Below are 15,510 nucleotides of genomic sequence, written 5' to 3' on the forward strand. Positions count from 1 at the left end.
TGTACCCCTGCAGCCCCAGGTGGGTGCTGAATGCAGTGATGTACCTGCTTTCTTTATCTAGGACCAGCTGGTGGTACCCTGCATTTAGTTCCAATTTTCAAAACCACTGTGACACGTTGACATTGGCCACTATGTTGTCCATTTTTGGTCTGATTGCCTTGTTGGGAAGGAGCATGTCAATACAAAATCGGATCTTTCCGGGCTGTCTTGGCATCTGCTATGACCATGGGTGACACCCATGGGGTTGTTCCAGATACCTCCTTGATTACCACTTGGTATTCAAGTTTAAGTAGCTCCTGTTCAACAAGCGGCTGGAGATAGAAAGGGTTCCTGTGACCTCTGGCATAGGGTTGTCGGGGCAATCGATTGGTCAATATGAAGCTTTACCAGGGGTCTCTTGATGTACCCTATGTCTTTGAACAGGTCCACAAATTGGCCCAACAGCTCCTCTGTCTGGTTCGGTCATACGCATCTTGTAAACATTACCAGCTGTAGATCTTCAGTGGCGTGGCTGCTGAGCAGTATATCCGCTTCTTGATCGATGACGTGGACAACTGTAATTATTTCAAGGTCTTCCGATCGGACTGGCACCCATATGCCAAGATCTTTGTCTTGGATGGTGTCAGCGCCGCCTTGGGTTGTATTCTATTGTATTGTTGGATTATCATGACATTCACAGATGCATTGGTGTCAATGAGCGCTTTTACCTCTAATCCAGCTATCTTCACGGTGCACATGGGCTGTGGTCTTCTCGGTTTCTTCAGTTCTTTGGTGAAGGAGACCAGGTAGGGTCTTGAACTCATCTTCTTCAGTGGACAGGTCTTCTACTCAACAGGTTGCTGGTTTGGTCTGTTTGGTGCTGCTCTACATTGCTAGTGAGGCACTCAATAGTTGGCGCACCAATTTCCTCACTGGCTTCCCCCCTCTGCTGTCTTTGCATTGGTTTTGTTTCCGGCATACTGACACAAAATAGTTTGGAATACCACAGTGGGAGTATGTCGGCGGGGCATGCGTGGACGGGATGTTCTTCGCGTCCGCAGTAGCCACATTGGCCTTTTGGAGTTCGGGGATGGACGCCCTGGTGGCTTTCTCCCCCAGTCTCGTGGCCTCACTGCATCGACCTTCTCCTTCTTGATGGTCATGGTTTTCTTTGAGTGCAGCGTTAGCGCTAGATCAATTTTGTCGGCTCTGGTTGGTAAGAGATTGTGTGTTCTGGCCATAACTAGTATGTCGTTGATGGGTATATTTGGTTGTCTCAGTATCAGTTCATGCAGTGTCTTACTGCGGATGCCCTGGATAATTTGGGCGCAAATTTCTTCAGTGGCGCGGTCATCCGTGATGTAGGTTCTTGCCAACTGTCTTTCTCCTGCATAGTGGAGCAGTTTCCCTTGTTGCTACAAAATAGTTCTCCAGCTGCCCTATCCACGTCTTCCATCGTGGGTACACTGTGGTGAGGTCGGCAGATTCACTGCATGGTGGAAGGACTCCTGTTGGAGCGTGATGCAAGATTGGATGATGAATTTAACCCAGATCTCTGAAATGGGGGTGAATGGTTTGATTTGTTCTGAAATCCATCCACCAATTGTGTGTCTTTTGCTTTCTCGCCTTAAGTGCGCCAGGTATGCCCAGACGTGGGTCCTGGGCTCACTGTGCCACTGGAATCAAGCTATCCTGGCTGAAGAGGGGTGAAACCCCAAAACCGGTCCTAGGATGCTTGTTTCCGGTCCAGGGAGGACCTGGCATTGCAGTTCAGGCTGGACTGTTCCCATGAGGCATAGAGTCAAGATTGATTTGCATATGGCCAGGTCTACACTGGGGTGGCATGGTGAGCAAAAGAATGATAGATTTAACGGAGATCTCTTGACTGAGGGTGACTATTTTGATTTGTTCTGCATTCCGTCCATCAATTGTGTGTATTTTGCATGATTATGTGAGCAGGTGACTGCTCTGCATTGGGGCCTCCCATTCTATTCCCTTGGGGCAGTGCTATCGTAGCGCTGAAATTTGCCTCGCACTGCTCCTGCCATAGCAACACTAATTGTAAGACTAGAGCGCACTAATTAGGATCATCGCAGCGCTCCATGAGATCGTGATTTGCATTGTACTGTGACATTATCTATTGCTGTGCCACTCGCCTCGCATATTGTTGCCTGATTGTGCTGCTCAGTTGTTATTGCCAAAGTTAGATTGTGCCCAATCTCGCCCTGCTCCCACTTGTGGCTTGCAGCCATCTTGTTGTTTGTTTGTTGTGCCTCCCAGCCCGGCCCGGCCCTCCAACCCGCTCCCGCCTCCCAGCTGCTCCGCCCTCCCACAGAGAGTGTAGGCTGTACCTTCGCAGCTTCAGCGCTGTGACCGTCCGGAGCCTCTCTGAAGCGGTCGGTCCCTCGCTGCTCCCTGCTCTCCCCCACACGTGGTATCGGAGCGCTGAAATTTGCCTCGCACTGCTCCTGCCATAGCAACGCTTATTGCCAGACTAGAGCGCACTAATTAGGATCATCGCAGCGCTCCATGAGTAGATCGTGATTTGCATTGTACTGTGACATTATCTATTGCTGTGCCACTCGCCTCGCATATTGTTGCCTGATTGTGCTGCCCAGTCGTTATTACCAAAGTTAGATTGTGCCCAATCTCGCCCTGCTCCCACTTGTGGCTTGCAGCCATCTTGTTGTTTGTTTGTTGTGCCTCCCAGCCCGGCTCGGCCCTCCAACCCGCTCCCGCCTCCCAGCTGCTCCGCCCTCGCCCCTCCCCCTCCACCATCCACATATGACAGATGCTTCCACGCGCAGCATTCACGTGCAGCGGTCGCGCCCCATGCACGCCGAAGGTGCGCCAAAGGTAAGCCCGTCTACGCCCGTCCGCACCTGGACTGCGCCCAGCGCTAGACCCCCTGGCCCCCGCAAAGTGCACTCCTCCAGCATAACGTATGACGTCGCCACCCTCCTAGCCCTTAACCCCGGACGCACACCTCTATGCTGCGTAGCTGCCCCAGGTCACACCCATGGACCCTTCGCCTGCCACTCCTGCAAATTTACCAGCATCAAGACCCATACCACTTCCACTAACCCCAAACACAGCTCCGACTCTAACCACCTGAAGTGCATCCTGCTGAACACCCACTCGGTCCACAGACACACCACCGAACTCTGGGATCTACTCGTAACTACATCACCGGACGTCGCCTTCCTTACTGAAACATGGATGAACGTATCATCAACACCCGATATCGCCATAGCCATCCCGGACAATTACAAGATTATCCGAAAAGACCGCACCAACCAAACAGGAAGAGGCATCGCCATCGCCCATAAGAACACCATCAAATTCACGACCAGCTCTGACGATAACCTTACAACTGCCAAACACCTCCACTTCCAGGTCCACACAGACCCTAGAACCACACTCAGAGGCACCCTCATCTACAGGCCTCCAGGAACCCATAAACAATTCAGCGAAGACATCACTGACTTCATCAGTCCACATGCCCTCGCCTCCGAGAACTACATTCTATTAGGAGACCTCAACTTCCACCTGGACAAGAAAAACGACAGCAACACCACCACCCTTCTTGACAACCTGGCCAATCTCGGCCTCACACAACTTGTTGACACCCCACCCATGTAGCCGGACATACACTCGACCCAATCTTCACCTCCAGCAAACACATCTCCTTTGATCGCACCATAGCTCTCCACTCGGCGGACCACAGTTGTGTTCACTTCAGCTACAAAACCACCTAGACCCACAACCCCCCACAACCTATCTCCTGAAGAAAATGGAACAAAATCACCACCGACCAACTCCTCACATCGCTCAACCAAAACCCACCCGCCCTCTCATCGGACCCAAACCAAGCTGCCATCAAATTCAAACAATGGATCACTCACAGCGCTGATGAATTAGCACCCTTGAAAAACCATCACACCAAACATGACAGCAAAAAAAGCCCCCTGGTTCAACGATGACCTTAAGAAATCCAAAAAGCTATGCCGCACTCTCGAGAAAACATGGAGAAAAAATCCAATCACCGACAACATGACCACCTTCAAGGCAGCCACCCGCAAACACCACCAGCTGATCCGAGCCACCAAGAAATCAGCACTCAAGAATCGACTCGACAACAACGCCCATAACAGCAAGGAACTATTCAACATCGTCAAAGAATTCACCAACCCCACCGCAGCCTCAAACGACATCACTCCCTCCCAAGACCTCTTAGACTCGTTATCCTCCTTCTACAACAAAATTGCCGACATACATAACAGCTTCGAAAACAGTTCCAACAAACAATCCTCTCCACCCCCCTCAGAACCTAAACCGCCCTCTAACAACCTCAGCGCATGGAACCCAATCACCACCAAAGACACCATCCGCCTAATGAACTCCATCCACTCTGGCTCGCCAACCGACCCCTGTCCCCACCACATCTTCAACAAAGCAGACTCCATCATCGCACCCCATCTCCGTGATGTCATCAACTGCTCCTTCATCTCTGCCACCTTCCCAGAAAGCTGGAAACATGCCGAAGTCAGTGCCCACCTGAAGAAACCCACAGCAGACCCCTCTGAACTTAAAAACTACCGCCCCATATCCCTCCTCCCATTCCCGGCCAAAGTCATTGAGAAAGCCGTCAATAACCAACTCGCCGCCTTCCTCGAATCCAACAACTTCCTCGACCCCTCACAGTCTGGCTTTCAAGCCAAACACAGCACTGAAACCGCCCTCATCGCAGCAACAGACGACATCCGAACACTACTGGACAACGGAGAAACAGTGGCCCTCATTCTACTCGACCTCTCCGCCGCCTTCGACACTGTTTGTCACAGCACACTCATACAACGCCTCAGCAACACCGGCATAAAAGGAAAAGCCTTGGACTGGATCATCTCGTTCCTAGCTGGGAGAACTCAGAGAGTCCGACTTCCCCCGTTCAAATCAGAGGCCACCGAAGTCATCTGCGGTGTACCACAAGGATCATCACTCAGTCCCACCCTCTTCAATGTTTACATGAGTCCACTCGCTTCCATCGCACGTCAACACAACCATCATCTCCTACGCAGACGACACCCAGCTGATCCTCTCCCTCACCAAAGACCCCAACACCGCCAAAACCAATCTTCACAAAGGCATGAAAGAAGTAGCTGTATGGATGAAAGACAGCCGCCTTAAACTTAACTCAGACAAAATGGAAGTGCTCACCCTAGGATCAACTCCCTCTGCCTGGGACGACTCATGGTGGCCTTCGGATCTGGGCTCAGCACCCATACCCACGGACCACGCACGTAACCTTGGCTTCATCCTAGACTCTTCACTCTCGATGACCAATCAAGTCAACGCCGTCTCATCCTCCTGCTTCAACGTACTTCGTATGCTCAAAAAAATCTTCCACTGGATCCCCGCAGAGACAAGAAAGACTGTCACCCACGCACTGGTTCCGAGTCGACTAGACTACGGAAACACCCTCTACGCCGGAATTACAGCCAAATCACAGAAAAAACTCCAACGCATCCAAAACACATCAGCGAGACTCATTTTGGACACCCCTCGCCAAGATCACATTACCGGCCACCTGAAAGACCTCCACTGGCTTCCCGTCAACAAGAGAATAACATTCCATCTCCTCACCCACGCACACAAGGCCTTCTACAAACTAGGTCCCAAATGCCTCAACACTCGACTATCCTTCTACACACCCACCCGCCAACTGAGATCCTCCAATCAAGGCCTCGCCGCAGTTCCGCGTATCCAAAGATCCACCATGGGAGGTAGATCCTTCTCCTACTTGGCGGCGAAGACCTGGAACTCACTCCCCACTCACCTCCATCTTACACAGAACCACATCTCCTTCAGAAAAGAACTTAAAACCTGGCTATTCGATAAATAATGGACCCCCTCCTCAAGCGCCTTGAGACCCTCTGGGTGAGTAGTGGGCTATATAAATTCTTGAACTTGAACTTGAACATGGGTCTATTCTGGGTGGTCAGCCTGCTCCTGTTGGTGCGGGGTCCTGCAAGGTCTTGGCACTGGTGAGCTCCTCTGTGTCAGACTTGCCACAGCGGCGACTGGGGCCCAGTGTGGAGCAGGGTTTCTCGAGCTGTCGCTGATTTGTACCTTTTACCCTTCTTGTTTTGTTTTTTTGCTTGCAGTGCTCCTGCCCTGCTGCTCAGTGTGTGATGCCCCTTGTTGGTGCTGCACGATTTACTTGGTGTGGCAGGGCCTATGCCTTTGTGCCTTACCCTTTGCTGCCTCTGCGGCCAAAACACATGTGTTGCGCTGGTTGGGGCAGGCTTTCAGCCACTGCGGGGGCAGCGCTCTTACCAGCTGCTGTAGGCAGCTGTGGATGCGCTCCAATATGCCTGCGGGCCCCTCCCCCACGAAATTCACAGTCGGGGTAGGCCGGGGAAAGCCGGCAGCACTCCTGCCCCTCTCAGGAATGTTTGCAGCGTTCGTGGTGTCGGGCGTGATGCCGGCTATGCAGTGGTAGTGCAGGGGAGCGGATCTGGCTCTGATCCTCATTGCCAGTGTTAGGTGGTGACACATGAGGCGCTTAGGGCCTCGCAATCATGGGCGCATATAAATAAATAATGCTGACACTCAGTATCAATGACGGGTTGCCACCCGCCTCAGGCAGCCACGCTCCTTTTATTTATTCACTCCCAGACCACGCCTGGTCCTGGTGCTTGGGTGCGACACATCTGCCTACACTGGGGCTGGACACTGTACCACTGACTCACTAGAAGGGACACAAATGAAACATTCACTGGCAAATCCAATGCATCTGACTTGCACTCTGTGAAGGGATCTGTGGACAGTTATCTGGAGAGAGTGGCGTTCAGCAAAAGCAGGCTGATCAAGTATAGCTAGCCGGGCAATGAGCCTCTGGTTTAAAGGTCTGAGAGTTGGAGAAGCAAATTCTGCTTCTGGCAGACCTTCTCTGGCTGTATGTGCCTTAAGAGACTACTAGGCGCATCACCACAGCAATAATGTAAGGCTAGTGGCTGTAATAATAGCTATTCTATACTTTACTGATCTCACCTCATGCTTCTGCATTGTCTCTACATACCTTGTGAGTTGTGTTGTTGCAATCTAGGTTCCATGTCCTGCTCTGACACTCTTGGGAGTTCCTTGGTGCTTGCTGGTCAGTTGGTTGATTCCCTGACAGTGAACGGACCTGCACGTGGGCTTTTGTTAATGGAATAAACTCACATTTAGCGACAAGCTGTGGCTGTTTTCGTTTCTGGAGCAGACTGTCTTATTCTTGGCTCCTGTTCTGTGCTGGCTGCTGTCTTTGCGGATTCTTCTTTGCCAAAACCGGAGGCGGTTCCTCAGCGAAACATGTGGTGCTGCTTTCCTGAAGGCTACTATGCAGTGCTGATGGATTACATTTTGGCACTGCCACCGTGTCCCTGCCAAGAGTGGTAGCATCGGCAGCAGTTCATGCGGCAGGCCGACCATCGGTAGCTCGTGCTACCTGATTATCACTAGAAAAAAAATGTTATGTCATGCACTGGTCATCATAGTGCTACTTATGAAGGCAGACAAATGAGATCTACACTTTATTAATAGCATTGCTTGGTTCGAACCTTCTTATTGGCTCTCAAATGGCATGACTACCTTGGATTGGCTTAATACAATGTGCCCTCTAATTGGATTTGGCTACAGTTGGGAAATCCTTCAATTCTTTGATTATCTCACATTTGCTTATATTTGCAGCAGCCTTTCCGATGGATTGTAAGGGATTTTGAGGTAAATACAATGTCCTTATATTCATGAGTTGTTGTGCAGGAGTGTTCGTCATCGATCCTACAAATTTTAGATACTGCTGGTTTTTCATCGTCCATATCACTATTGCTATGGTCTTCACTCAATGTATGGTTCAAATTTCCCCAGCCCTCATCATGGAAAAATGTTTAGTGGCTATTACTGCTACCAAGTATGAACAAACCAGGAAGGTGGTCTTTCTATTAAGTCACTTGGGCCGCGACAATTTACCACTTGTTGAGATGCCTGGAGTAAAATAAGAGGATTGCAATGAATATACTGCAGCTGTATGACTTTTGCAGGACACGTTTTTTAAACAACGGCCTGTTAAACAGTGGATAGATGAAAGTATTGAGGAGTTTATTTCTTTTATTAGGCTGATGGCCTCAACCTGCAACTTTGAAAAGTAATTGGACATTTACTTAAGATATCAGTTCGGCTTTTCTTGTTTTATAAAAAAAAGAAATCAGGTATGTTTGTTGATTTGCAGGGATCTTATTTTGGCCAAGTTATTGATGTGGCTAAGGCTATGTTGTGGTGAGTTTCAGCTAGGCCTACCAGTGCTAGGGGTAAGCCCTTCTCTGCACAAGTCCTCAGACCAATAGAATAGAAGTTGGCACAGAAACTGGAATATAAAACAAAGTGTTTGTTAACCTCATGAAGTGGAACTACATTCACACAACACCCTTCGGTAGTATGAAGAAGCACACTGAACAGAAGGAACATGGTCCTTTTATACCCACACAGGAGCTCAGGAGAAGGTGGCACAAGTACAGAAGAGAAGGTTTACATACATAAAAGGTCATACAGAAATGTACAGTCAACAGTAGGGCGGAGCTTAACAGTTTGTTAATTACGGTAATTACAATAAAAAATACTGACAGTTACAGACTAAGACATATGTGAACAGTTGCAGTGTCTTCTGCGCAAGTGCAGAGTAGCAGAACCTAAATATAGTTTGTCCGTAAGCAGAGTGCAAGAGTAAACGACAGTAAGGAAGGACAGAGCACATGGTGAGCACATGGCAGACAAGATGGCTGCCAAAAACAAGAAGGCTTCTGCTAAATGCTAACATCGATTGCTGCCAAATTACAACAGCTATTACACGGTTCTATGATATCCAGGAAACTCATGGCAGTGGAACATTAACTCAATTCACATGTCAATGTTTATTCATATTCTGACGAAAATTATGCCAGCACTACATCTACAAAAGGTAGATTTGAGAACATTTATTAAAAACAGGTCAAAGTTTTTGTTTTCGATGTGGCTGTAAATCTCATCTGAACAATAACATCAATTGTCTAGTTGTGGGAAAACAATGTACCAATGATGTAAGAAACTGGGCCATTGTTTGCAGAGGTGTGGGGAAGCGGCCAGGGTGACTGACTCTGGAACCTTAAGGCTTGAGGTTCCATCCCCAGTGCCGGCTGCAGATCAGCCCAGCACCATGTGACTCTGGACAATAACTAGCTTGATCTTCCCGAAGGCTCCCAGCACTTGACACCTTTGAGTAATTGTTCGCGCTTTGCAAATACTGGACATACTGGGCACACAAGTCGCAAAGTGAATGACGTGCCAAATTGTTCTAAGAGGGAGTAAACCAGCTCTCAAAATAATGAGAATGTGGGTATTCGTATGGAAGATTGCACTTCTGATTTGTCCATGGTTATTCTAAATATTGCAGAAAATAAATCACCACAATAAAATTTCTAACCTGACTAGCAAAATTAAAGGAATCTAGTGAGGGAGCTATGTTGGAGATGTCCCGAATAAATTGATGGATGATTCAAGTGCTTCAATAATTGTTTTGTCTGATGTTTGTTTCTATTTGCATTGGGGTGAGGATTTCTCTTTCCAACAGCCTGATGCATCCCATAAGGCTTTTGGGGAGCAGGACATTGATTTATAGGGATTCTTCAATGACTAACATGCCTGAGTAGGACAACTACTATGAAAATTGATTTTGCTATCAAGGGTAGACATCTGGTTGGATGGCAGGACTTGGCCAAATTGGGTATTATGTTAATCCCTGGAGTGGAGACACCGTAGTGGCAATTGATACGCTCTTAGATGATTTGCAACTCAAGTCAGACTCTTCAAAAAATGCAGGTAGTCTATCCAGAGCATTTCTGTCACTTGTTGAAACACCCTTCACACCAGCTACTTCAGTCATGGGTCTGCAGACAGGTCTACAACTGATTTTTTCAAACAATGTCAAGAGTCCTGAGATGTTGACCTGTCCCTTTAAATGTCAGGGAAGAACTTTAAAAGGTATTACAGACTTTTAAAAGTGTTACTGTACCTACAAAATCTGATGAGTGGGCGAGTCCTATAGTCATTGTGCATAAGAAATCTGGGGAGATATAGTTATGTATGGACATTTGCACATTAAAAACATTGTGGTTGATTGCCATTCCCTCACTAAAGTCCATGACCTCCTAGACAACTTAGCCTGAATGGTTTGCTCTCAGCTTATCATCAGATTCCTCTAGTGGAGGAATATCAAGACTTAACCATATTTGTCAAGCTTTTTCAGGCATTTTCATTTGTAGGTCTTCCTTTTGGTCTGGCATCTGCTGCCAGTGCATTTCAGAGATTTATGGATATTTTGGAGATGTGGTAGGTACCCAGGCCTTCCAGGATGATGTTCTGATTTTTTTCAGATACCATTGAAAGACACAACCTGATTTTAAAGAGAGTATTACAAATTTTCAAAGATGTTGGAGTAACATTCAGAACTGACAAATGCAAGAACCAGACTACTTAGGACATCCCATTTCGAATGAAGGGATCAAGCCAACATTTTCTTTGGTGCAGGCCATTCAGGATGCAGCCCCACCCAAAGACACATACTCGCTTCTGTCATTTTCAGGACTTAGTGAATACTGTTCGAGGTTTTTGGGAGAGTATTGCTAGAATGATTACATATACACCTGCTCCTTCCTCTTTTGACTCAGAGAGTAGCTGTTTCTTGATGGTAAATGTAAGCCAAGTTGGCCTGGGTGCATTTGTTTCACAATGGGTGAATGGCAGGGAGCAAACATTAGCATTTGTCGCCTGCTGTTTAAATTAGTCAGAGACTAATTACTCCACTATTGAGCACAAAGCTCTTGCCTGTTGTTGGGCAGTTGAAACAAGACCTTAATATTAATGCAAGATGGGAGTGGCACAGGTAAGGCCTCTTATAGGCTTGTAAAACTGTTATCATGCCTCCAAGAATTTGCATTCACTGTTAAATACATAACTGGTGGGAAAAACAGAAAGGCAGACTATTTATCAAGAATGTTTTTAGAATTGGGAGCATGGCCAAAGAAGATGGCCGGCAGGATGTGCTACTAGGGAGACATGTCATTCCACCAAACTGTCTATCCTGCCTAAATCTGCCCTAATTAAGCTGTGTTATGCCAGGGCTTGCTCCTGTAAGTGCAGGGGTTGTGGTGCAGGGTGCTTTGCTCAGCCTGGCCCATCCATTGCTGCCATTGAAATGGGTAGGCAGTTGGGTCTGCCCTGGGGCCTGGATTGTGTCTGACTGTGGTTGGTAGACTTGCCAGGCCCCCGAATGCCTGTCAGGTGCCATACAGCATTGAGTGGTGCTGCTGCGCCTTCCCACATACTGCAATCTCATTGAGATCCTGGCACCAGACGCCTGGCTGGCTCCCGGACTGTGGTGTAGGGGAGGAGTGAGCAGAGTATGAGACTTAGCCTGAAGGGATAGGGCCAAACCCCATGCAGCTGGAAAGTTCAGTAGATCCAGCCCCACAAGTGGATTACATTGGGGCCTCGCTCGGTCGGAACAGGCCCCGTGGAGGGTGAAAAATGGTGCAGTGGCTTATCTATCCTTGACTCTGAAGAGCAATAGCGGCGACCCGAATTTCTTATTTGCCAGTGTGGGCCTGGCCCCCCTGGTGCCAGCTAGTGGTGGGGCACATCATTGGTTTGGTGGCCACGTCACCTCCCTCAATAGATTTATACTCTTAGTATATTGACCTATATTTAATGCCATTTACATTTCAAACTTAATATTCAGGATCTACATCACAATGGAACTGATCTGATTTAGAATGAGTTGATCAGGGATAAGAGAGTAGGAACTTGAAGCTGATTGGGAAAACTGAATTTGTACATTGTGCTTCTTCATGTTGAGTTGAATGATACCCAGGAGACAGATCAGCACCTCTAGGCCATTGTCCAAGTTTTAAAGCAGTAATGTCCCTTTGTGTAATAGTCGGACACTCCTGACAGGAAATGCTACACCCAACCAATAGCAAAAACTCCAGCATAACGCTTAATGGAAGACCACGCTCTGGAGAAAGTTAATCAGCCTAGGAGAAAATCTGCGCAGCTATAACAATATTGACCACGTGCATGTGACAGACTACACAATTTTCACATAACTATGGCAGAGGCGCCATGTTGAATGGTTGTTTGGCTTACCTGGTGGTACTACTCCCGGCAAAGTAAATTCTAACATAACAACGCGTTTGTAGACAGCATCTCTCTGGCATTTTTGCACATTGCCATTGTTAAGTATTAAATCGATAATCTCACTCATCCACGTGGTGCCTGTAAGAAGTTCAAAGAAACGTCAGGCGGATTGGGCACATATCTACTTAACAATGGAGGTAATTGTGCAATCAAATAGAAACAACGGAGAAGTTAAGCTCAGGCTAGCTAAAGGCTTACTTGTGCTTCCCAATCAGCGCCAGTTCTAGGCATAAAATTTGTTCAACAATGCTTTAACCAGTAGCAAAAGTTTCAATACATTATAAATGTTTGCCTATGTTCACATTTTGTATGCGCAAAAGAATATATAACAATAGCAAAAAGAAAAAGGCAACAAAAAAGATTTTTGCAGTAGGAGGCTCAACCCATGGCCACATATTGGCCAGTACCCAAAGTCTCCACAATGGCACCACCATTGCAAACTGAAAACAAAGAGAATCAGGAGGATCTCAACTCCTGGACATTGAGATCCCCATTACACAGTGGTCACATGTGCAACAATTATACTGTATTGTAATTCATGCAGATGGTTGGTGAGATAATTTGATGAGATAGAGGCAGAGAGAGGGACCTAATCTCCTCTATCGGTCTCTGCCTGCGTCTGTCTCTGCCTCGGTCAGTCTGTCCCTCTCTGTGCCTCGGTTAGTCTGTCCCTGTCTCTGCCTCGGTTAGTCTGTCCCTGTCTCTGCCTCGGTTAGTCTGTGCCTGTCTCTCTGCCTGCGCCTGTCTCTCTGCCTGCGCCTGTCTCTCTGCCTGCGCCTGTCTCTCTGCCTGCGCCTGTCTCTGCCTGTGCCTGTCTCTGCCTGCGCCTGTCTCTGGCTGCGCCTGTCTCTGCCTGTGTCTGTCTCTGTGCCTCGGGCAGTGCACACGTACTGTGTCTACACGTCCCCATCACCAGCCCAGAAACAGCTCCCCCTTCTCCCTGTGTAATGTTAAAGCCAGCTCGTTTTCTCTCTGAATTTGCTGCTTCCCGGGGTTTGTGTCCCACCACTGGGCCTGGGGTCACATCTGTCCCTGGCTTTAATGCTGACTCTTACCCCCCCCCCTACCTCAGCTATCAGATCAAAGACCCCCTTTGGCACCGGTCACCCGAGTACTTCACAGGTCTTTAAAAGAGCATTTACTTGTTAATAAAGCTTTGCTGTATTTGACCTCTTCTTAGCGCCCCTGAAGCTTCACTCTGACTATCGCTGGAATCGCCAGGGCCCCATAGAGCAGCAACTGGCGATGTTTGCTGACACTCTTTAGAAAAACTAAAAAAAACACATGTTCATGTCTGCAAGGTCCGTGGGCGGCCCACGGGCCGTACTTTGAGTACCTGTCGCTTAACCACATGGCTGCTAGGCGTTTTCCCCTCCTGTGCTGCAAATTATTGTTTTACATTATTTCATGACGAGCTGGCCTTGTCATCCGCGCACGGCAGGTAAGCGCCATGACGAGCCCAGCTCGTCATTAGCTTCGAAGGGGTTAAACAATTAGTAGAATGTGAAGAACACTGTGGGACTTTACAGCATGGTGGCCTTGGTTTTGAAGTAAAAGAGGAGGGTGATACAGAGTGTACACTTTCTATCGGAAATGGATGAATTAATTTTTAATTTGCCCAGAAAATCCTATTTCCACAAATGTTTTGATAAGAATGGTGCGGACAAGACTGCTAAATGCAGCTGTCAAGTTTAAGCATAGCAGCACCACCACCCTTCATCAATCTATGTAGATATTTTTGTATTGAACGCACAGCACCTGCTGTACCTTGATCCATCTAAAACCAATTTGAAAAGGGTAAAGCACTATGTTACGTTAAAAAAACTGCTGTTGCTTAAAGACTAATCTTTCTCATAATTTGTAATAAAGAGATGGGTCATAATTATTCAGAGTACTCTACATTGTTTTGCTTTTATATCTGAACTATATCAAGTGTGAAAGGACAGTTAAGGAGGAACAAAAGAATAAAGATCTTTTAAAAAGGCACAGAGATGTTTTGAGAAAGATAGGGTAGGTTTTTAAATGTTATCCCTCAGCTGAGTTTGTCTAATTTATTGTATTTCTTTTTATTTTACTGATTTGTAGAGCGCATGGCTGCCCGTGAGCGTCCCAGCGCTAAATGACATAGAACCAGCTAAAGGTGGACCTCACGGGAACAGCCAAGTTTTAACAATCGACCGTCAGAGCGGGCCTTCTTAATTCTGCTTTTGGTGGTGTGAGGTGTGATGAGGTTTTGTAGTATTGGTGGGGCCTTGCAGTGCAGAATTGTGTATGTAGTGCAGAGAGCTTTGAATTGTACTCTCTCCTGGACGGGGAGCCAGTGTAAGGCGTTCAAAGCGGGTTTGGCTGAACAGCGGCGATGGGTTCCTGTGAGGATGCGGGCTGCAGTATTTTGTACCGTATGGAGTCTTGACAGTACTTATTTAGGAGCCCCCCGATATAGGGCATTCCCGTAGTCCAAGCGAGACAGCACAAGGCCATGGATTAGGAGTTTACGGGATTGTGCTGGGAATAGGGGTAGAATTTTCCTCGCTGACCGTAGGAGGCCATGGCACGTTCCAGCCGTTTTCCATGCCTGGGCGGAGAAGTTGAGGCGTTCGTCTAGCCATATACCCAGGCTCTTAATTTCTTGTTTCGGAACAGGAGGAGTACCCATGCAGGGTTGCCATAGGGATTTAGAGTGGTAGAGGGATTTATTGCCCAGGATCATTATCTCTGTCTTGTCGTTGTTCAGCTTGAGGTGGGAAAGATTCATCCATTTAGTTATTTCAATTAGACAGGTTTGGAGGTAAGGGAGGGAGTGGTCTTGCTGACTTAAAGATACCACCAATTGAGTGTCGTCAGCATAGGTTAGCAGCTTGATCCCAAAAGGGGCGACGACTTTTTCAAGGGGGGACATATAAACATTAAAAAGGGTCGGGCTCAGGGACGAGCCCTGAGGGACCCCGCAGCTGATGGCCGTGGGCCTGGACGTGAAGTTACCATCTGCTACCTGGAAAGATCTGTTCTCAAGAAAGGATTTAAGCCAAGCCAGGGCCGTTCCCACGATTCCAAGCTCACTGAGCCTGTGGACCAGTATTGAATGGTTGACGGTGTCGAAGGCTGCGCTTAGGTCCAGGAGGATCACTGCCACTGATCCTCCTGAGTCCATGATTTTCCTTGCCTCTTCGACAACCGCCAGTATTGCAGTTTCTGTGCTCTGGCCCGGCCTAAATCCCGCCTGGGAGGATTCCAGTAGTCCATTGGTTTTAGGATGGTGCGATA

At 47.8% G+C, this 15,510-nt stretch overlaps 1 protein-coding gene across 1 annotated transcript in view; it reads right to left on the minus strand.

The window, feature by feature from the left end:
* Window positions 1–15,510, minus strand: part of LOC147728931 (sulfotransferase 1 family member D1-like) — a 308,979-nt gene that overhangs the window by 203,595 nt on the left and 89,874 nt on the right. The window contains exon 3 of the mRNA XM_086959171.1: window positions 12,196–12,324. Coding sequence (XP_086815297.1) covers window positions 12,196–12,324 — 129 coding nt within the window. The remainder of the gene's footprint in view (window positions 1–12,195; window positions 12,325–15,510) is intronic.

The sequence above is a fragment of the Lissotriton vulgaris genome, chromosome 2_2 (assembly GCF_964263255.1).
Source record: "Lissotriton vulgaris chromosome 2_2, aLisVul1.2, whole genome shotgun sequence".
NCBI lineage: Eukaryota > Metazoa > Chordata > Amphibia > Caudata > Salamandridae > Lissotriton > Lissotriton vulgaris.